The 22,090-nt window shown below is 42.6% G+C and overlaps 1 protein-coding gene across 1 annotated transcript in view; it reads left to right on the forward strand.

Moving 5' to 3' along the window:
* Positions 1-824: 824 nt before the first annotated feature.
* Positions 825-22,090, forward strand: part of LOC107297122 (complement C4-B-like) — a gene marked incomplete at its 3' end in the record, with an annotated part of 78,481 nt that continues 57,215 nt past the window's right edge. Inside the window, exons 1-8 of the mRNA XM_015826480.1 lie at positions 825-938; positions 11,555-11,762; positions 15,886-16,075; positions 17,818-17,888; positions 18,150-18,238; positions 19,246-19,328; positions 20,914-21,010; positions 21,899-22,004. Coding sequence (XP_015681966.1) covers positions 862-938; positions 11,555-11,762; positions 15,886-16,075; positions 17,818-17,888; positions 18,150-18,238; positions 19,246-19,328; positions 20,914-21,010; positions 21,899-22,004 — 921 coding nt within the window. The remainder of the gene's footprint in view (positions 939-11,554; positions 11,763-15,885; positions 16,076-17,817; positions 17,889-18,149; positions 18,239-19,245; positions 19,329-20,913; positions 21,011-21,898; positions 22,005-22,090) is intronic.

Below are 22,090 nucleotides of genomic sequence, written 5' to 3' on the forward strand. Positions count from 1 at the left end.
TTTTTCCCCAAATTTGGTGGCTTTAAGATGTGTGGACTTCAATTCTCAGAATTCTCCTAGCTCGTTTCCTGGCCGGGAAAATTCTGGGAGTTGAAGTCCACAGAACTCAAAGTTGCCAAGTTTTAAAAACATTGTGCTAGAAAAATGTTAAAAGGACTTGAATTTACATGGCAACACATCATTAACAAACCATAGTTTAGCTTTATCTCACACACTGAGTTGCAAACTAATGAACTTCATTTAAGGTAGTATGTTGTATACACCCAGAATTGCACCAAGCCAGCTTTATTTAAATAACTATTTAAATAATTTTAAAACCAGAACTGACTGTTTATATGCCACGTGACTAAGCCATCAACTGCATTAAGTCAAACTGTGGTTGGTTTGAATTAAACTTGAAGATAACTCATTGGAAGGATTTTGAAACTCTGGTTTATGGCTTCATGTGCTGAGCCAGCCAGTCCCATGATGGTTTGTTGGATGAATCACAATTGAACAAGCCATAGTTAAGGGCAATGTGCACAGCTAGCCTTCGGATGCAGCATAAGCTGGCACCTTTGAGTTGGACTACAGCTCCTATCACCTATAGCCAGCTGGGACAGAGGGAACATTACTCAATTCCATCAAACCTGAGGTTGCTTGAGACAGCTTCTCATATAGAATTGGATAAAATTCACTGCACAGCTAAGCTGGGCCGCCTCTTGCTAAGTTTTGCTTTCTTTTTAGCTGGAAATCTTCCAAGTTATCTGACTCACACAGTGGCTCCCCTCCCCACCTTGTCCCTGGAATTAATTGCAAAATCCTCTCCCAGTCTTGGCCAGAGCTGAAGAAAGCATCGGGCAGGACAGACGTGGTCCAGAGATGTCCTCTCAAAACCGGTTCCTTCTTTGGCTATCATGGATGGGGGCTCTGATAGCGATTAGCCATCAAGCACCAAGGTGGGTAATCACACAGAGGTGCCAGCTTCTTCTCCTTAATTATAATTCTCATCAGCCAGCTGCTGTTTTATCATAGCAAAGACCCCTCCAGTGCATGAAACCCCTTACACTCTTTGCTGAGCAATCCTTTACCTGTTGATTTCTCCTTGCCTCTGAGGTAAAAGTCTTCAGAGGCGCAGCCCTAAAAGAGACTGCAACTTTTATTTTATTTAAATCTATTTGCATGTCGTAAATTAATAAATTCAGCCTCTGCTTTCTGTTTTCACTTGACTTAATTGTCTTTGATTTTTATTGGGGGGTGGGTGGGTTGAAAAAAAACTTGTTAGAAAACAAGCTCTAGCTACTTAAGCTACACCTGCTTTGTCCTCCCTTTAAAATATAATTTCAAAATTGAACTGAATGTTATTGCATTATTAGTGTTGTTATTATGCACATTTTTTTAAAGTTTTGTGTCAATTTTTTAGTTTGCATAGTAGGAAGCATGTAATGTGTTGTTACAATACAGACAGCTAAATTGGAAAATGAAAAAAAAAGAAAGCATTAGAATATTACTGGGTATGTTTACACAATGAAAACGAAATACACGAAATTCCTTTTTTTTTAATTTTGTGGGGAAAAAGAATGTGTGACTTTGGTTTGGCAAGGAAGCTGCACCCAGTGGTTTTACCACGGGACCTTTTTATGAAGGAGATTTTCAGAATTTAAGAAGTATAATTGTAGCTTAAAAACCACAACACTCTTTTGCTCCTTAAAACACCTCTGATTCCCGAGGGTCTCAAAATTTGGTTCCTCTAAGCGAGCAGCCGAGAGGTTTCGTGCAGTCCTGTGTATTTTATTCTCCTGCTCTAAAAGTAGTCCTTGACTTACAACCATTTCTTTAGTGACCATTTGAAGTTACAATGGGACTGAAAAAAGTGACTTACGACCGTTTTTCACACTTACGTCCATTGCAGTATCCCTGTGGTCACATGATCAAAATTTAAATGTTTGGCAACTGACTCGTATTTATGACAGTTGCAGTGTCCAGGGGGGGGTCATGTGATCCCCTTTTGTGACCTTCTGACAAGCAAAGTCAATGGGGAAGCCAGTTTCACTTAACAACCGGGTTACTGACTTTATCAACTGCAGTGACTCAGTTAACAACTGTGGCAAGACATGTCGTAAAACGGGGCAAAACTCACTCAAAGTGTCTTGCTTAGCAACAGAAACTTTTGGCTCAGTTGTGGTCGTAAGTCGAGGACTCCCTGTATTCTAGTGAAATAACGTGGCCACCATCGTATTGCACAAACCGCCAGTATAAACTGGTGCAATACATGAACGCAGCCTATTGTTACCTTTTCAGTAAATGAAGGTTAAACAAACCATGCCTCATCCGTTATACAAACATTGCCAAGGACTGGTTCACACATTGCAATACAATACACCATAAAGCGGCGGCTGTGATGTACCTTGTGAATCAGCCAGCCTGTTTTGTCAACTATGATCTCCGCCTGAATACACGTAGCTGACTAAACTCTCTCTGGGTATGACTGAGTTTTTCCCCCGAGGCTAAGCAGATAGAAAGCTCTGTTTGAATCCAGTATTTCTCAACCTTGGCAAATTCAACATATGTGGACTTCAACTCCCAGAATTCCCCAGCCAGCCATGTCCACACATCTTAAAGGAGCCAAGTAGCCTAGGTCAGGGGTAGGCGAGCTTGGCTCTTTTATGACTCGTGGACTTCAACTCCCAGAATTCCTGAGCCAGCCATGCTGAGGGGACAGGGAGAGGTTTCCAAGCTGAGCCACGCTGGCTCAGGAATTCTGGGAGTTGAAGTCCACAAGTCATAAAAGAGCCGAGGTTGCCTACCCCTGGCCTAGGTTGAAAAACATGGGTTTATGTGGCAGAGATGGCTAAACTAGCTGCTCTAATTAAAGAAAAGAATTTATTGTGCTTTGTTTGTACTTGGAAACCACTTCTGGACTTTATACTCGAAACAAATAAACAAAAAGGAAACTTTGATCTTTAGGTTTTGATGATTAGATGAATGCGCTATTTTAGAAATAGCTGGCCCTTAACTAAACATGCAAAGTAAAAAGTTGAGATTGTGACTGCGCTTTGTATGTTTCCCTTTTTCTTTTTCCCTTTTCAACCTTTCCCCTTTTCCTTCCCCCCTTCTCTCTACCCTCTTCGTTTCTATTTGCATTTTATATTATGACAAACTTCAACTGAAAAAATTAAAAAGAGAAACAAGGGTTTAAAAGATTGCATAAATGAGCGCGGTAAATACTGTAAGGTTGTGCAGGAGAAGCTGTCGTTAATTAAGTCACTTGTGCGTGCAAGCAGGCAGAAACAGAGAGTCCTCAACTTAACAACCGTTCATTTAGCAACCCTACAAAGTTACAACGACACTGAAAAAAACTGACTCGCAACCAGTGGTGGGATTCAGCTGGTTCGCACCACTTCGGCAGAACCAATAGCTAATTTTTTGTTGCCCAGGCCCAGAACGGACTTCCAGAAGCGGCATCCACACAGAGAACTGGTTGTTCACATATTTGAATCCCATCGCTGCTCACAATCAGTCCTCACACTTATGACTGTCACAGCACCCCACCACAATCACAATATCAAAATTTGTGCACTTGGCAATTGGTAAATTGCAGCATACTGGGGTCGTGTGATTGCCATTAGTAACCTTCCCAGTTGGCTTCTGACAATGTCAGTGGGGAAACCCACATTTGCTGAACAACTGCAGTACCATTTTATAATGCTTGGTAAGGCCACACTTGGAGTACTGCATCCAGTTTTGGTCACCACGATGTAAAAAAGATGTTGAGACTCTAGAAAGAGTACAGAGAAGAGCAACAAAGATGATCAGGGGACTGAAAGGTAAAACATATAAGGAACGGTTGCTGGAGTTGGGTATGTCTAATTTCATGAAGAGAAGGACGAGGGGGGACATGATAGCAGTGCTCCAATATCTCAGGGGCTGCCACAAAGAAGAGGGAGTCAAGCTATTTTCCAAAGCAGGACAAGAAGCAATGGATGGAAACTAATCAAGGAGAGAAGCAACCTAGAACTAAGGATAATTTTCCTGGCAGTTAGAACAATTAATCAGTGGAAAGACGTGCCTTCAGAAATTGTGAGCGCTCCAATACTGAAATTTTTTTAGAAGAGACTGGACAACCATCTGTCTGAAATGGTATAGGTGGGTTTCCTCCCTGAGCAGGGGATTGGACTAGATGACCTCCAAGGTCCTTTCCAACTCTGTTCTTCTGTTATATGCTTAACAACCGTGGCAAAAAGTCATGAAATCAAGAGCAATTAACCTAGCAACAATTTTGCTTAACAATGGAAGTTCTGGACCCAATTTACATCATAAGCTGAGGACTACCTGTGAAGGATGCTGGACCACGAGTGGTGAGATGCAGATTCTTCTCCCTCTTTAGCCACAGAAGCTCCATGGGAGACCCTGGTTGAGTTCCATCCTGTCAGTTCCAGGGTAGAATAATGGGGAAAGTGTTGAGCAGGAAGACCCAGGACCTAGCTGACATAATTTTTTTTTAAAACATAAATAAACCCACAGTAAGCAGCAGCATCTTGGGTTGTTTCCCTAGCCTATGATGCTATCCATCTAAGGCAATAAAGGGTTTTTGAAAAGCAGAAGCCTTTACTCCTTTTCAGGGGTTGCAACTGAACAGAACAGAATAACAGCGTTTGAAGGGACCTTGGAGGTCCTCTAGTCCAACCCCCTGCTGAAGCAGGAGACCCTATACCAGCAGTAGGCAACCTTGGCTCTTTTATGATTCGTGGACTTCAACTCCCAGAATTCCTGAGCCAGCTTGACTGGCTCAGGAATTCTGGGAGTTGAAGTCCACGAGTCATAAAAGAGCCAAAGTTGCCTACCACTGCCCTATACCATTCCAGGCAAGTGTCTATCCAGTCTTTTACTCACTTGTTGGTGGGCACATGTTGCTTAGGCAGGTTCTAGTCGGAGTAAACAGAGCCCAACATAGCAAGGATCTGAGCCCTAATGTTCAAAAAGTGTCAAAGGTGATAACCCAGGGCCTTAAATTGGGCTGTGACATGGAGATTTGGTGGTTATATGTTTTTAATCCTCACCTAATCCAATGTGTAAACTGGAGTTTAAGCAATTTTGAAAAGTCCAGAATGGATACTGGTATAAAGGACTTGGAAGTTAGGAGAGGAAAAAAAGCATTGGAATTACATTTCAGCCAACATCAACATTGCGAAATCGTGGAAATCACACTTTGTGGTCTTTGAAAGCTTCTTGTCTGTTTAGAATGGAAAGGCCGTAAATTCAGTCCATAAAAAACATTTGATAGATTGCAACCAGGGTTGTGGAGTCGGAGTCGAGGAGTCGGAGTCGGAGTCAATTTTGGGTACCTGGAGTCGGAGTCGGAGTCGGAGTCGGCAAACAATGCACCGACTCCGACTCCTACTAAATTTAGATTGGAATTTAAAAAAAAAGCAAGTTTAAATGTCCCAATTCACAAAAAGTTATAATTAATGACTTCTCTACTGTAAGAATAAAGACCAATGCATGCAGTGCCTCACGTAACCGCAAAACGAACACGTTAAGTGACTGTGAAGAAGCATGCTTTTCATGTGCATGGAATGTATAAAATACATTTGCATATTAATACAGAGGAGTCGGAGTCGGGGAGTCGGAGTCGGAGTCGGAAGTACAAAAAACTGAGGAGTCGGAGTCGGAGTGGGAGTCGGAACATTTATCTACCGACTCCACAGCCCTGATTGCAACCATATCCCGGGAGGGGAGGAGAACCTGCCTGAATTTGCATATATGTATGCATGTATACTTTGTGCCCTGCTAGATCAGATTGAATGTCTAACTCAGTTCTCGCTAAACTGTATTATACAGCTGTGTTAGATTACAATTCTTGACTTCCCCTGTTGGGCCAAGCAAAGATCAACCAAATAAACAAAAAAAAATGTTTATCTATATTGGAACACAGTCCAACTACATTCAAAATTAACAAATAATCGTGCAAAAGCAATAAGTTCAGTATGCACCATAATATCTGTCAGAAGAATAATTTGGGGTTCCAACTCAAGCGGGGGCCGTGCAAGAATAAATAAAAAATGAGATCCAGACAACTGTGAGAAAAGAAATATTTATTCCTAAAAGCAAAACAGTTAGACATTAGGGGCAGCTGCAGATAAATGGGGTACAGGAGCAGAATTTTATAGGGGGAGCTTGTCCAGGATGAAGTGTCTACGTGCTGATTCTGTGTGTGTGTGTGTAGGTGTGTAGATATGATTATTCTTGTGAACATGTGGTTCTTCTGGGAAACCTAATTTAATTAACTTTTTGTTTGCAGACCTTATCCTTTGATATGCGGATTAGGTCTTGGGAACTTATTTTGGGGGTTGAGGAAATTTACTAATTGTAGTTGTTTAACTTAGTTTCAGCTTGACTGTCAATTATCTAGTGGAGACACATTCTGAGAGCATTGTGGATTGTAGGAAGATGGAAACAGAATAAAGAATAAAATATATTTGGATATAAAACTTCTCACATATCTTTCTTATCATGTAAAAATCACCGCCCTATAGCTATAAAACTGTACACATATTTAATAACAGTACTTTGTAACAAAACAGCCCTACCATTTCACTTTACTAACCACTGTTCCTCCATGCACTTTTAAATTTAAATTTATTTTTTTTAAAGTTTTATTTTTTTTAACAGAGTTCAATAATAATTATTCAACAACAACGTGTTGTCTGAGTATCTTATTCTCTAATACAAATTAAATTCCTAATTCCTAAATCTTTTCTCTAACCATTGATAAAATAGGTCCCAAGTTTGAAAATATTCTGTTTCTTCTTTTTCTTTCAACCTTAAAGTAAGTCTGTCCATTTTTGATTATTGCTTCTTCTGGTGGTATTTCTTCGTTCTCCCAGTATTGTGCAAATATAATTCTTGCCGCTCTTATCACATGTAGAATCAAATATGTACTTTGTTTATCAGGTTTTCTGGCATTATACCTAGTAAAAAAAAATCAGGTTTATAGTCTATGTGTTTCTCTAACATTTTTTCTAACCAAGTGTGGATTATTGTCCAATATCTCCTTGCTTCAACACATGTCCACCACATATGATAATAAGTACCTGGTTTGTGTTTACATTTCCAACATTTCTCTGACATGTTTTTAAACATTTTTGCTAATCTTGGTGGTGGCAAATGCCATCTATTAAACAGTTTATATAAATTTAAATTTAATGTAAGTTTATAGGTCAGTAGTTTTTCAAGCTTGGCAATTTTAGGCTGTAGGGACTTCAGCTCCCAGAATTCCCCAGTCAGCAGGCTTTAGATCACGGGTGTCAAACTCGATCGCATCATGTGACGTATTATGACATATTGTGTCATTTTTTGCCTTTGAGAAGCTGGGCTGAGCGTGACATGGATGTGACGCATCCGGCCCATGGGCCACCAGTTTGACACCCCTTCTTTAGATCTTTTTTAAATGCATCCAATGATGTATTGAGCTGCAATTGGGTGAAGAGTCTTTTATAATTACGCCAATGGAATAATAACAGAAGAAATGATGGAGAAGTAATAATAATAATAATAATAATAATAATAATAATAATAATAATAATAATAATAATAATAATAATAATAATAATAATAATAATAATAATAATAATAATAATAATAAAGTTGGAAGGGACCTTGGAGGTCATCTAGTCCAACCCCCTGCTCAGGCAGGAAACCCTATACCATTTCAGACAAATTGCTGTCCAGTCTCTTCTTAAAAACTTCCAGTGTTGGAGCATTCACCACTTCTGGAGGCAGGTTGTTCCACTGGTTATAATAGATGGTCAGACAATGATAGCTCTAGGACTTTTTAGGGACACTATGTTCTGAAGGCATCCACCCAAATGGTTTGGCAAATGTCAACTTGCTGACTTGCTAGCAAAAATATGTATCTTGTTCCTCAAATCCAGTTCAGGCCAAGAGGATTGCAAAAGGCTACCATTTTTTTAAAAAAGAGATTTAGGGAAGGTTTTTTGAAATGTCAGCCCTAAATTGTAGCTAGAAATAGTAATCAGAGAAAAGAAATTCTAAGCCCCAGAGAAAAAACTTTTAAAACTTGATAAAAACTCCTTTTCTTAAAAAAAATAGTACAATTGTATTAAGAATTTGCTTTATAATAGTAAAATCTAATATAAACTAAATTTTTAAAAAGTGGAGAGAAAGGAGAAAAAGAAAAATAAGGATATAATAAAGGAAGAGAAAAGAAGTATATAAAGAAGTCACTTCTGAATTTCATTGCAAGTATAAAAAATGTAATCACCCCGAGTAAGATTATAAACAATTATTTCTTAATTCCATATTCCATCCGTCTTCTCAATCCTGGTGTTAGCAGAAATTCCAGAAATAACAACATACAGTATCTTGTTCTAACCTTGATCAAATAAACCAATTTTATATTCCTTCCTTTTGCTTCTCCCAGTTTAATCTTTAGTTCATTTAAATGTTGTCACAGGATTTGATTTCTCTTCATTTTCTTCTTAGCCCATTATACAGAGTTTTTCATGGCTTGAAGTAAACTTGCCCAATGAAGACTTTTCAAACCTGTCTTTCTGAAGGTTTCTGATAGCTTTAGAATACAGTAATTAATAGGCAACAAAAGTATGTATAGTCAAGGCCATGGTTTTCCCAGTTGCAATGTATGGCTGTGAAAGTTGGACCATAAGAAAGGCTGAGCGCCAAAGAATTGAGGCCTTTGAACTATGGTGCTGGAGAAGACTCCTGCGAGTCCCCTGGACTGCAAAGGTGATCAAACCAGTCAGTCCTAGAGTAGATCAACCCTGACTGCTCTTTAGAAGGCCAGATCCTGAAGTGGAAACTCAAGTACTTTGGCCACCTAATGAGAAGGAAGGACTCACTGGAGAAGAGCCTAAAGCTGGGAAAGATTGAGGGCAAGAGAAGAAGGGGATGACAGACAATGAGGTGGCTGGATGGAGTCACTGAAGCAGTAGGCGTGAGCTTAAATGGACTCCAGAAGATGGTAGAGGACAGGAAGGCCTGGAGGAACGTTGTCCATGGGGTCGCAATGGATCGGACACGACTTCGCAACTAACAACAACAATTAATAGGCAATTTCGGAAAATCTCCACAGCAATTGCGAGTGAGATGGCTAATCTCATTGTCTCTTGTTGCTCAAACCCAGAGAAACCCACTGTGGTCTCTTTGAGAGACGCAGGCATCCAGAGCACACGTGGGCAGTCTCCCATCCTCTCCTTTTTCAAAGAGGTTCCAAGAAACAGGTCTTCTCACCTATTTCTTGATCTTTGCTGTGATTGTCAGCTCTACAGAACAAGTCGCCATAACCCCCCCCCAAGTCCCCCAAACTTACTTAAAATTCCTAAGCCATAGAGGGGGGGGGAACTTGCTAAAGGATATCACTATATATTTTTATTACTTTTTGATTGGGTGTTTTATGATCTTATCTGTGTTTAATTATTGTTTACAGCTGTGTAAAATTACTGCAGACATTTTATTGTTGATACTTCAACACGTCAAGAATCTCTTGATTATGGCAGCTAAAAAAGAAGAAATATCAATAAATAAGAGTACCAGCATATATTCTGCAAAGTTAAAAGTTGTTGTTTCCTTACCCATCTCCTGAGCTTTTTTGAGAATGAATGGAGGTAACTCGGTCAACAGTGTATGCTTGGATTTTCAAAAAGCCTTAGATTAACTTCTTTATCAAAGGCTGTTGGTAAACTGAGCAGCCATGGAGCTAAAAGGACCTATCTTTTTACAGATTGCTTTCTTGTTAGCAAAGAAAACATAAAGGGTAAGAACTAATGGGAAAGTTTTTCAATGGAGCGAAGTAAGAACTGAGCTTTGTTAAAGATCTTTGTTGCCTTGCAACCAATGCCTTAATAAGTCTTCTTGACATAAGGATAAGATGATTAGTGTAATTGTTCAGTGTGATAAAACCAAATGCAATTGTCAAGAGCTCACCAAGTTGAACTGGTGAATGTTAAAATGTGAATGTGGAAATTAAATTGGTAAATGGTCAATTAAATGTCAAATGTGGTTCATTTTAATTATGGAAAATGACTGAGTTGCTTTCTTCCCTCCTGAGTACACAAAAGCTATTGCGTAAGAATTTGATGTCCTTTAAAAAGTATAGGGACAAAAACATGCAAATACTATCCCAAAGCCAGGTAAAAGCTCAGTCGATCCTGGTCCCAGCCATGGATCTAACAAATATACCCTGCCCTGAGTCCTCCGGGAGAAGGGCGGGGTATAAATTTAATAAAATGAAAATGAAAATGAAATATAGAACCACTATCTAACAAAATGAAATTCAATGGTGAAAAAGGCAAGGTTCTACATTTAGGCAAGAAAAACCAAATGCATGGGTATAGTGTAGGTCAGGGGTGTCAAACTACCAGCCTGCGGGCCGGATGCATCATGCCGAAACCGCGCCCACCCCATTGCTGGCAATGGAAAAAAAAGTCGCAATACGTTGCGACACATCACATGACGTTGCGAGTTTGACACCCCTGGTATAGGTGGTACATTCCTCAATAGTAGCAACTGTGAGAGGGATCTCAGAGTCCTAGTGGACAATCACTTAAATATGAGCCAGCAGTGTGCTGCAGCTGCCAAAAAAGCCAACACAGTGCTAGGCTGCATTAACAGAGGGACAGAATCAAGATCACGTGAAGTGTTAATACCACTTTACAATGCCTTAGTAAGGCCGCACTTGGAATACTGCATCCAGTTTTGGTCACCACGATGTAAAAAAGATGTTGAGACTCTAGAAAGAGTACAGAGAAGTTGCTGGAATTGGGTATGTCTAGTCTAATGAAGAGAAGGTCGAGGGGGGACATGATAGCAGTGTTCCAATATCTCAGGGGCTGCCATAAAGAGGAGGGAGTCAAGCTATTCTCCAAAGCACCTGAAGGCAGGACAAGAAGCAACGGATGGAAACTAACCAAAGAGAGAAGCAACCTAGAACTAAAGAGAAATTTCCTGTCAGTTAGAACAATTAACCAGTGGAACAACCTGCCTCCAGAAGCTGTGAATGCTCCAACACTGGAAGTTTTTAAGAAGCAACTGGGCAGCCATTTGTCTGAAATGGTGTAGGGTTTCCTGCCTGAGCAGGGGTTGGACTAGATGACCTCCAAGGTCCCTTCCAACATTATTATTATTGTTATTGTTGCTTTTGTTGTTGTTGTTATGTTGCATCACTGCACTCAGCTGTTCTCCAGGAATGTTAAGGGTGGCCCTCAATGCCACTGAAAGTTTGTCCCACAAAATTTGCCACAACGCCACATCTGCCCTAAGGGGACTTTGGGTTCTCAACCGCTCCCAGGAGACATCTTGGATGCTCACAGAGTTAGCCGCCAGAGGCCTGCTTAGTGTAAATGCCAGCCATGTGGTGTGGGTCATGGTTAGGCTCCACACTTAGTGCTAAGCCATATGGCTTACTTAGTTTTGACTTCTCTGGTCTTATCTTCCAATTTCCATTTTTTCCCCTTTTTTGTTGAGCTTGTAAAAACTAAGCATTGAAGGGAACGATGGCCCTCACTATGAAATATTCTTGCTTTTCCCAATGCTTCAGGTTGGTGCTGGTTGCCCCCAGTGTGGTGACAGTGGGAACAGATGTGCGGATTGTGCTTCAGGTTGACGGTGCTTCCTCGGACCTCGCAGGGCACGTCTTTTTCCAAAATGAGTTGACTGGAAAAAAATGTTCTGAAGAAAAACCATTCAGTCTTCCGTCCAAGCCTTCTGATCCATCCAAAAAATTTGTGCAAGATGTGACCTTGAAGGTAAGAGAGGAAACTGGGAACTTTGCATGTCCCCCCCCCCAGGAAAGAAAAGAAATGCTAAACCATCATTGGATTTGTTTGATGGTGGTTTGGTGTCCCCTCTCGCAGCCTGGGGGGGGGGTCCTTCCCCAGATGTGTGAGCTTTAAACTCCTACAACTTTTCTGAATGGCCCTGCTGGAAATTCCAGATCCGTGTTCCTCAGTCTTAGCAACTTCAAAATGTCTGGATTTCAGCTCCCAGAATTCCCCAGCCACACATGTTCAAGCTGCCAATATTGAGAAACACTGCTCGAGAAGTTAAAGCAGCGGTGGCGAACCTATGGCACGGGTGCCAGAGGCGGCACTCGGAGCCCTCTCTGTGGGCACACATGCCGTTGCCCCAGCCTTGCCTCCCCCGTGACCCCCTCCTCACCAGCAGCCCCCCTGGAGGAGAGTCGCCCCCGAGCGTGGCCCACGCAGAGCAGTGCAGCCAAGGACATGGCAGCCAGACAGAGTAGACAAGACTCTGCCCTCACGCCCCATCGTGCACAGTTGATGCTGCGGGGTGCGGGCAGAGGGCGTGGCCGCCATGGCGCTGCTGGGCAATCTGCAGCGGGCCCTGGAGGCAGTGAGTGGCCCTGCGGGCAGGTGGGGTGGGGGCGGGGCAGGGCAGGGAGTGGAGCAGGGGTGGGGCCAGTTTTTGGGCACTCGGTCTCTAAAAGGTTCGCCATCACTGAGTTAAAGTCTACCCATCTGGAGGATACTCAGGCTAGGGCAGGAGTAGGCAACCTTGGCTCTTTTATGACTCGTGGACTTCAACTCCCAGAATTCCTGAGCCAGCTGGCTCAGGAATTCTAGGAGTTGAAGTCCACGAGTCATAAAAGAGCCAAGGTTGCCTACCCCTGCCCTAGAGAAAGCTGATTCAGCATGTTCTATGACAGAAGTGTTCAACTTTTGGGGCACCAGGGACCGGTTACCTGGAGAGACGTTTTTCCACAGACCGGAGGGGGTGTGGTTTTATGTGCTGCCTGCATCCCACGGATGGGGCTTTGCTTGTTTGTGCGGCCCGGTACTGGTCCACAGACTTGGGGGTTGGGGACCCCTGTTCTATGATACCAGATCTTGTGCTTTAGAACACAAGATTTGGATGAAAAACAACACTTTTCCTTAAAAACTACAGTCCTTCCTTATTGACTGTTCATTTAGGAACTCTTTGAAATTACGATGGCGTTGAAAAAAGTGACTTAACGACCAGTCTTCATGCTTATGGGTATTTGCAACAACACCCAATGTCACATGATCGCAATCTGAGTGCTTGGCAATGTTCAATCGGTTTTCTTCTCTGTTTGTTTGGTACTTTGAGGGAAACTGTGAAGGAATATATTGATTTTTTTTCCAATCAGAAGCATAATGCGTGTATTTTGTTTCTTATTTCCGGATGCATAGCCAAGAGTGAGCTCTGAGGGCCACAAAAGGGCCACAAATTCTTAGTGCAATATCTCAATTCTACTTTTGTGACAGATTTAACAAAACTGCTGCCATAAACCAGAGGGTGTCAACCTATTCTCCAAAGCACCTGAAGGCAGGACAAGAAACAATGGTTGGAACAGACATGTCAAACACAAGGCCCGGGGGCCGGATGCAGCCCGCGAAGTGGTTTAATGTGGCCTGCGAAGCCATCCTGGAAACAGTGAGGGAACAGCCCTTGCTGCCTTGGCCCTGGCCCAGGCCGGCCGGGAACCAATGTACAATTTTGTGGTGGCCATCTATGCTGAAGCGCATTCAGTCTTAGCTCCTAGAAACAGCGAGGAACCAGCCCCTGCTGTGTCGTCCCTGCCCCCTGGGTGCATGCTGGGGAGGTGTCACCCTTTGTGAGGAATGAAGAAATGCACCATGCCTTGGCGCTTGCCCCGGTCCCACCCCCTTCTGCCAGAGACCCTCAGATCTGTCCCACTCCTGCCCAGGTCCCCACAGGCACCCTTGATGCGAACGATGTAGAGCTGTCCATGCCCACCCAGTAGACCGCACCCACCCGGCCTCCGAGGGCAACCGCAATGCTGATGCGGCCCTCAGTGAAATTGAGTTCGACACCCCTGGGTTGGAAACTGACCAAAGAGAGAAGCAACCTGGATTTAAGGAAAAATTTCCTGACAGTTGTGGATGCTTCATCATTGGAGGTTTTTAAGAAGAGATTGGGCAGCCATTTGTCTGAAATGGTACAGGGTTCCCTGCTTGAGCGAAGGGTTGGAATAGAAGACCTCCAAGGTCCCTTCCAACGCTTTTACTCTGTTATAAAACCAGGCTAAGACAAGACCTGGCTAGTTTGACATATAAATAATGAAATCCTCAAGTTCAGATGCACCTTTTCTTTCCTCTTCGGTTCCTGGTTTGGGAAAAATATAGCAAGCCACCATTTTCTTCAAGCCAGAATTAAAAGTTAGCAGCAGAGTTCAGTAAGGTTCTTCCTGGACTTCTGAAAACACCAGCTTGCCAAGTGATCAGCTGTTGCCCTTAAGATGGTCTGTGAAATAATGTGCTGAGGCCGACAAGACACAGATTGCCGAGGAACAGAAATGGAACTGAGATCTGTTGTTATTTTCCGGATTGGATGCTGACAAGTCAAAATCGCTGTACCAGCCTGAATGCAGAACTTGAAGGAGGAAGTTGATGGGAAAAAAGAATATATTGGACATCTGGGGGGGAAGTCTGGGAAACATGAAAAGAGAAACACTTGCCTGAAATAGCCAGAAGTTCCTGTAAAGGGGTAATAAAAAATGACATAATGATCACTGTTCGGTGATAAAGGGGAAAGTTCTGCTTTTCACATGAAGGCTAACAGCCATTTACAGAGATATCATGCATCTTTCTGAATGCTTTTATTGTCTAACTTCGTCTGTATTTTGTAGATGAGGATTATTACACTGGGATTTATCTCTCTTCCCAGGATGCTAAAATCCACAAAGGGATTTTCCAACTGCACTCTGGCAAAACACCTGCGAGCTTCTTTAGGGTGAACAAAACCAATTTTGCTGCCAAGCAGGAATTAGACTCTGAGTCTAAAAATTTGTTCACTGTACTAATGGATTTTTAAAGCTTAAAACATTCAGAAACAGAGATCCCTCACTGTGAACGTTGATGATGTGCAGATAGTCCTCAACTTACAGCAGTTCAAAGTTACAATGGCACTGAAAAAGGTGACTTGTGATGGTTTTTCACACGTACAACCATTGCAGTGTCCTCATAGTCACGTGATCAAAATCCAGATGCTTGGCAACTGACTCATATTTATGACGGTTGCAGCGTCCCGGGATCATGTGATCACATTTTGTGACCTTCTTACAAAGCAAAATCAATGGGGAAGCCAAATTCACTTAACAACCGTGTTGCTAACTTAACAGCTACAGTGATTCACTTAACAACTGTGGCACGAAAGGTCGTAAAATGGGGCAAAATTCACTTAACAACTATCTTGCATAGCAACAAAAAATTCTCCAGGTGGCTGGAGAATTCTGGGAGTTGAAGTCCATACAGCTTACACTCACCAAGGCTGAGAAAGACCGGGCTATGGTATAGGAAACTCTGCAATTGACTCTTTGGATTTTTAATTATGTTATTAGTTTATCGAAATACAAAACACAGAAGTAGAAAGGAAAAAAAGGGAAATAAGGGAGGAAAAGGAGAAGACAGAGAAGGGCAGGATAGAGGGGAAAAAGAAAAAGAAAAGATTGCCTTCAGACTCCTTTTGGTGTAGTACAGGGGTAGGCAACCTTGGCTCTTTTATGACTCGTGGACTTCAGCTCCCAGAATTCCTGAGCCAGCATAGCTCAGCTTGGAAACCTCTCCCTTTCCCCTCAGCATGGCTGGCTCAGGGATTCTGGGAGTTGAAGTCCACGAGTCATAAAAGAGCCAAGGTTGCCTACCCCTTAAGTGGGTACCGTGAACATATGAAATATCCTTTTATAAGGTTTTGTGGCTTTGCTTATCACGCGATGCACACGCAAAAGGAACAGATAGGGTGGGGAAAGCCCCTCTCCTCATTTTGATATCAGGATTTCTCTGACGATGTATAATGCTACGTTATCTGTTCTCTTGCTTCCAGAAAGTATCGTTCGCTCTCCGACCTAACTGTTTTTCATTTGTGCAGGTGACACAGCGTCTTTTTGACTTTTGTGGCTTGAGCACCCAGCGGCGAAACCGCTACATCCAACTTGTGGCCCACAGTTCTCAGCTCAACACCCCCAGGAACATTCAAACCCTCAACCTGCGTTGGAGCGCACGAGAGGGGTACCTCTTGCTACAGACGGACAAGCCCATTTACACCCCCCGGCAAAAGGGTGAGCCCAGCTCCTGTTCCTTCCTCACATACACTACGCTCTGTTCTTTTCGTTTACCCTGTTGCTGTTTTTTAAAAAAACTTTATTTAACAATGATGCACCTTATACAGGTAAATACTGGTAGAAATATATATTCACTTTCCAGTTACCGAAGTTGTGCAGTTACAGGTAGTCCTCGATCTACAACTGCTCATTTAGTGACCAAAGCTACAACAGCACTGAAAACAGTGACTTACGACTGTTTTTCACACCATTACAGCATCTCCGCGGTCACATGATCAAAATGCTGACGCTTGGCAATTGACTCATATTTATGACGGTTGCAGTGTCCTTGGGTCATGTGATCACCTTTTGCAACCTTCTTACAAGGAAAGTCAAGGGAGAAGACAGATTTACTTAACAACTGGGTTCTTTTAAGAAGAGGCTTGTCACTTGTCTAAAATGGTATAGGTTCTCCTGCTCGAGCAGGGGGCTGGACTAGAAGACCTCCAAGGTCCCTTCCAGCTCTTCTATTCTATTCTATTCTATTCTATTCTATTCTATTCTATTCTATATTCTATATTCTATATTCTATATTCTATATTCTATATTCTATATTCTATATTCTATATTCTATATTCTATATTCTATATTCTATATTCTATATTCTATATTCCAGTGATGGCGAACCTTTTAGAGACTGAGTGCCCAAACTGCAACCCAAAACCCACTTATGCATCGTCGAGTGCCGGGTGGGTGTGGCCCATTGGCTGGGTGTGGCCAATTGGGTGGGCGTGGCTGCTGTGGTAACAGCAGACTGGGTGGGACTAAAAAGTTCAATCAATCAATTCCAACTTTGCAAGAACTTTTTTTTTCCCGCGAGAAGTTGAAATTGATTGATTGAACCTTTTTTTTTTTGCACATGGCGGCAGAGGCCTAAACCGAAAAGGTTTTATAAAACCCAGCTGAAGGCCTAGGACTGGGGCGACGACACGCGTGCCCACAGAGAGGGCTCTGAGTGCCGCCTCTGGCACCCGTGCCATAGGTTCGCCACCACTGCTATATTCTATTGAATAGAATATAGAATATAGAATATAGAATATAGAATATAGAATATAGAATATAGAATATAGAATATAGAATATAGAATATAGAATCTATTCTATTCTATTCTATTCTATTCTATTCTATTCTATTCTATTCTATTCTACTAATTTAACAACTGCAGTGATTAATAGCTGTGGCAAGAAAGCTCCTAAAATGGAATTCACTTAACAACTGTCTCGCTTAGTAGTCAAAATTTTGGACTCCATTGTGGTTGTAAGTCGAGGACTACCTGTGTTACTCAACATGATATGATTTATTTATTCATTTATAGCCTGCCTTTATTTTTTTTCGCCAGTCAAGGTTGCAAACACACACAATACTCTTTCCTCCTCCTATTTTCCTCACAACACCAACCCTGTGAGGTAGGTTGGGCTGAGAGAGAGCGACTGGGCCAAAGTCAGTCCGCTGGCTTTCTTGGCTGAGGCAGGACTAGAACTCACAGTCTCCTGGCTCTAGCCTGGTGTCCTAACCAGTAGACCAAATTGGTTGTCATTAATAACTCTCCAGGTCAACTCAAGGTGGTGTACATACAGTGCTTAATGATCCCAACCTCTCATTTTCCCCACTACAACAACCCTGTAAGGTGGGTTTTGGATTTGCCTTAGCACCTCGCTTCCTTCATTCTCTCACACTCCACTTTCCTTCTTTTATTCCAGTGAACTTCCGAGTCTTCCCTCTGGATCACAAGTTACGTCCAACCAATAATCTCGTTGTTATCACTGTGAAGGTAATAAGCAAGTGGCTCAATTAAAATGCAGTGAAGCAGAACCTGATAAAACATTTTATATACTCTCAATCTTACACGGGAAAAGACCCGAATACGCCAAGACCTGCATACCCGTACCCGTGAAAATCTACGAAAACATATATATATCCAACATATATATATCCAACACTAATTGGATCATTATACATGGGGTGATTTGCTACTTTTAACACCATTTGTTTTATGAAATTCACTCACTGTGTTCTTGTTTCACTCCTTCAGAATCCACGGGGATTTCAGGTCAAGAAAATTGAGCGGAGCGCACTTAAATCTGTCATAAATGACCATCTGTCAATTCCTGACATTGCTGAGTAAGTTTCACTAAACATTGCTACTTTCAGCTTTTCCCCAAACACAAATGCAGTGATGTTGAAGGGTGAAATTGGGATTTTTTTTTAAAACTCTGGTCTGGCAGTTCTAACTGCAATTATTTCAGATGTATTTAACCAAGTCTACTATTTAATTTGGCATTCTAGTTGCCCCATTCGAGTTATTATGCCAGGAGACTTTTCGGGCTTGAATGGGGAGAAACAGATTCAGATTCACTGTCACAAAACTACCTGAGTTTGGGAAATCCCCAGTGTTTGTGTTATCTAGGTCAGGGTTGGCGGCCTGGAGCAAGGGGAGGGGGGAAAGAAGGGCTGGTTTTGGGGGGGGTGAATGCAAGCATGCGTGGGTGCACATGCACGAACACCCATTGCTTGCATGAGTAGGGCCACAAACGCCTGTGACACTCACGGCAACGCTCGTGCGAGTGGGGCTGTGAACGCCCGCACACACGTGCACCAGCCAGCCACTCACACGGCCAGGTAGCCAATAGGTTGGGGTCCCCTGATCTAAGGCAAAGGTCCCGAACCTCTGGGCCCAGTGGTGGGATTCAAATATGTGAACAACCGGTTCTCTGTGTGGATGCCACTTCCGGAAGTTCATTCTGAGCCTGGGCAACCAAAAATTAACTACCGGTTCTGCCGAAGTGGTGCGAACCGGCAGAATCCCAGCACTGCCTAGGCCGCAGCCCACATCTGAGCCGTGGCCTATTTGGAACTGGGCCTCACGAGCAGTGGGCCGGCATGCATGCGCAAGTGCACAGCTCAACTCGCGCAAGTGGCGGGCTGGTGTAATTCCAGGCTCAATTATGAATGTAAGTCAAGGACTACCTTTTACCAGGTTTCTAGCCAGCAGCACAAGCAGACTTTGCATATCTGCTTTGGCCCTCTTGCTGTGCAGCATGGGAGCGTGGGGGTGTGGTTTTTCAGACCCTGCAATTTCTGTGCACCAGCTAAGGTTTCCTTCTGTTCTTGTTCCTCTCCTATTTCAGGCCTGGCATTTGGACCATCACGGCCAACTTTGCCCACGGGCAGAGCTTTAACACAACCACAGAGTTTGAAGTGAAAAAATATGGTACGTTCTGAGATAGCGGCATCCTGGTTCTGTTCCCAAATATACTTTAATGGCACATTAAAGTGCTCTGCTAACCTCCAGACCCTGAGCTGGCAGAAATCTGTATCACCATAAAATCTATTGCTCCCACTGGCAACTCCTATCCTGCCCCACATACGATGCCAGCAAATGGTGCTGTCCCAATAGAAGAGAATAACAAAAGAGCAGAGTTGGAAGGGACCTAGGAGGTCTTCTAGTCCAACCCCCTATATCAATCCGGACAAATGGCTGTCCAATCTCTACTTAACTGTGAGAGGGACCTCGGAGTCCTAGTGGACAATCACTTAAATATGAGCCAGCAGTGTGCTGCAGCTGCCCAAAAAGCCAACACAGTGCTAGGCTGCATTAACAGAGGGATAGAATCAAGATCACGTGAAGTGTCAATACCACTTTACAATGCCTTGGTAAGGCCACACTTGGAATACTGCATCCAGTTTTGGTCACCAAGATGTAAAAAAAGATGTTGAGACTCTAGAAAGAATACAGAGAAGAGCAACAAAGATGATTAGGGGACTGGAGGCTAAAGCATATAAGGAACGGCTGCTGGAATTGGGTATGTCTAGTTTAACGAAGAGAAGGACGAGGGGGGACATGATAGCAGTGTTCCAGTATCTCAGGAGCTGCCACAAAGAAGAGGGAGTCAAGCTATTTTCCAAAGCGCCTGAAGGCAGGACAAGAAGCAACGGATGGAAACTAATCAAGGAGAGAAGCAACCTAGAACTAAGGAGAAACTTCCTGACAGTTAGAACAATTAACCAGTGGAACAACCTGCCTCCAGAAGAGGTGAATGCTCCAACACTGGAAGTTTTAAAGAAGAGACTGGACAGCTATTTTTCCGAAATGGTATAGGGTTTCCTGCCTGAGCAGGGGGTTGGACTAGATGATCTCCAAGGTCCCTTCCAACTTTATTATTATTATTATTATTATTATAAAACCCTCTAGTGTTGGAGAAACCACAACCTCTGGAGGTAAGTCGTTCCTCTGGTTAATTGTTCTGACTGTCGGGAAATTTTTCTTTAATTCTAAGTTGCTTCTCTCCTTGGTGAATTTCCATCCGTTCCTTCTTCTCGTACCTTCAGATGCTTTAGAAAATAAATTGACCCCCTCTTCTTTGTAGCAGCCCCTTAGATATTGGAACATTGCTATCATGTCCCCCCTAGTCTTTCTTTTCATTAAACTTTTCATTAAACTTTTTCATTAAAGAAGAGAATATATGTGTAGCCCAAGACTGCACTGTGGAGACTGTGATGCTCTCTGAATTTGATTGTTTTTGCTTGCAGGCATTTCATTACCTGACTAGGTAACATCATCAGTGCTAGTGAGTGTGAGGTTTGCTCCCTGCTTACACACAGTAGCTTGCCCTGCCGGTGTTATTGGATGTGTGTGTGTGTGTGTGTGTGTGATTTTCTCCTTGATTGTTCCTTGATTAGGGCATGGTTTTCTGCTTGAACAGAAACAGGAGCAAGATATTGTTTTTAAGCAGATCCAAGATACAGATTGGAAGGTGGTGACGCTCAAATTTATATCTCTTCCTTTCTCTCATCAGTCCTGCCTCATTTCGAAGTGAAGATTGTCCCAGACCAGAAATACATCCTGGTCACCGGACAGCAAACACCTGACTTGCAAATTAATATTCAGGCTAAGTAAGCAACTCCTTCTTATTCAGTGGATTCATTAACTGTGATACGCTCAAACTGCTAAAGTTTTTGAGATAGCCGCAATCCAAAATAAGGCAAGTGACAACCGCGGGCATGAAATGAAGGCGTTTTTTTTCCTTCGGGGAGCTGAATTGCCATTGTCACTAGAAGCATAGGGGAAAAAAACATGCAAAATAGGTCAGAAGGTTCTCAGATTTTTCAGTGACAACATAGTGGAGTGTGAGAGGGGAGTAGAGGGGAGGGGAGGGGAAGGGGGCAAGGGAAAGGAAAGGAAAGGAAGGGAAGGGGAAGGGGGAAAGGGAGGGTGGAGGGGAGGGGAAGAGGAGGGAGGGAGGGAGGAAAGGAAGGAAGGAAGGGAAAGAGAAAGGGAAAGGAAAGGAAAGGAAGAAGGTGTGTGGATTGATAGAAGAGAAGGGAAGGGAAGGTTAATATTTCTAGTGTCTTGTTCTTGGGTATATTAAAGATTATACTGCAAAAGGGAGTGTGGTATAACATTGTTTAGTTAAAAAAAAAATCACCAGCAGTCAGAGGGCCTAATGCTAACTCTCCAGCCGAAAGGTTCTAACGCTGGGAAAGGAGGTAGAAGGGAAGAGAAGAAGAGAGCAACCAAAGGGGGTGGACAGACTCAGTTATAAGTGGGGATGGAGAGACACAGTTCCAAGGCCTGAAGGACCAGGTTAGGGAGAGAGCCTCATGGAGAAAATCTAACGGTGTGGTTGCTGTGATGGCACATAATCAACCAGAAAGATCAATTCAGGCTGTGGATTAGATGAAGCTCTGTAGCAGGAGGATTATTTTTTTTCCTTAGCTTTTATTCCAAAGTTAATCATGTGATATTTTTTTTTCTTTTTCTTTTCTTGGCTTCCCCAACAGTTTTTTCTATGGGAAAGGGGTCACCGGCACAGCATACGTGCGATTTGGTGTGATTGGTGAGAATAAGGAAAAGGTCTTTATCTCAGGACTAGTACATCAAATCCAGGTAAGGGAACAGAGTATTTTATTTTATTTTATTTTATTTTATTATTTTATTTTATTATTTTATTTTATTTTATTTTATTTTATTTT

Source organism: Protobothrops mucrosquamatus, unplaced genomic scaffold, assembly GCF_001527695.2.
Source record: "Protobothrops mucrosquamatus isolate PMUCROS unplaced genomic scaffold, P.Mucros_1.0 scaffold3147, whole genome shotgun sequence".
Taxonomy (NCBI): Eukaryota; Metazoa; Chordata; class Lepidosauria; order Squamata; family Viperidae; genus Protobothrops; species Protobothrops mucrosquamatus.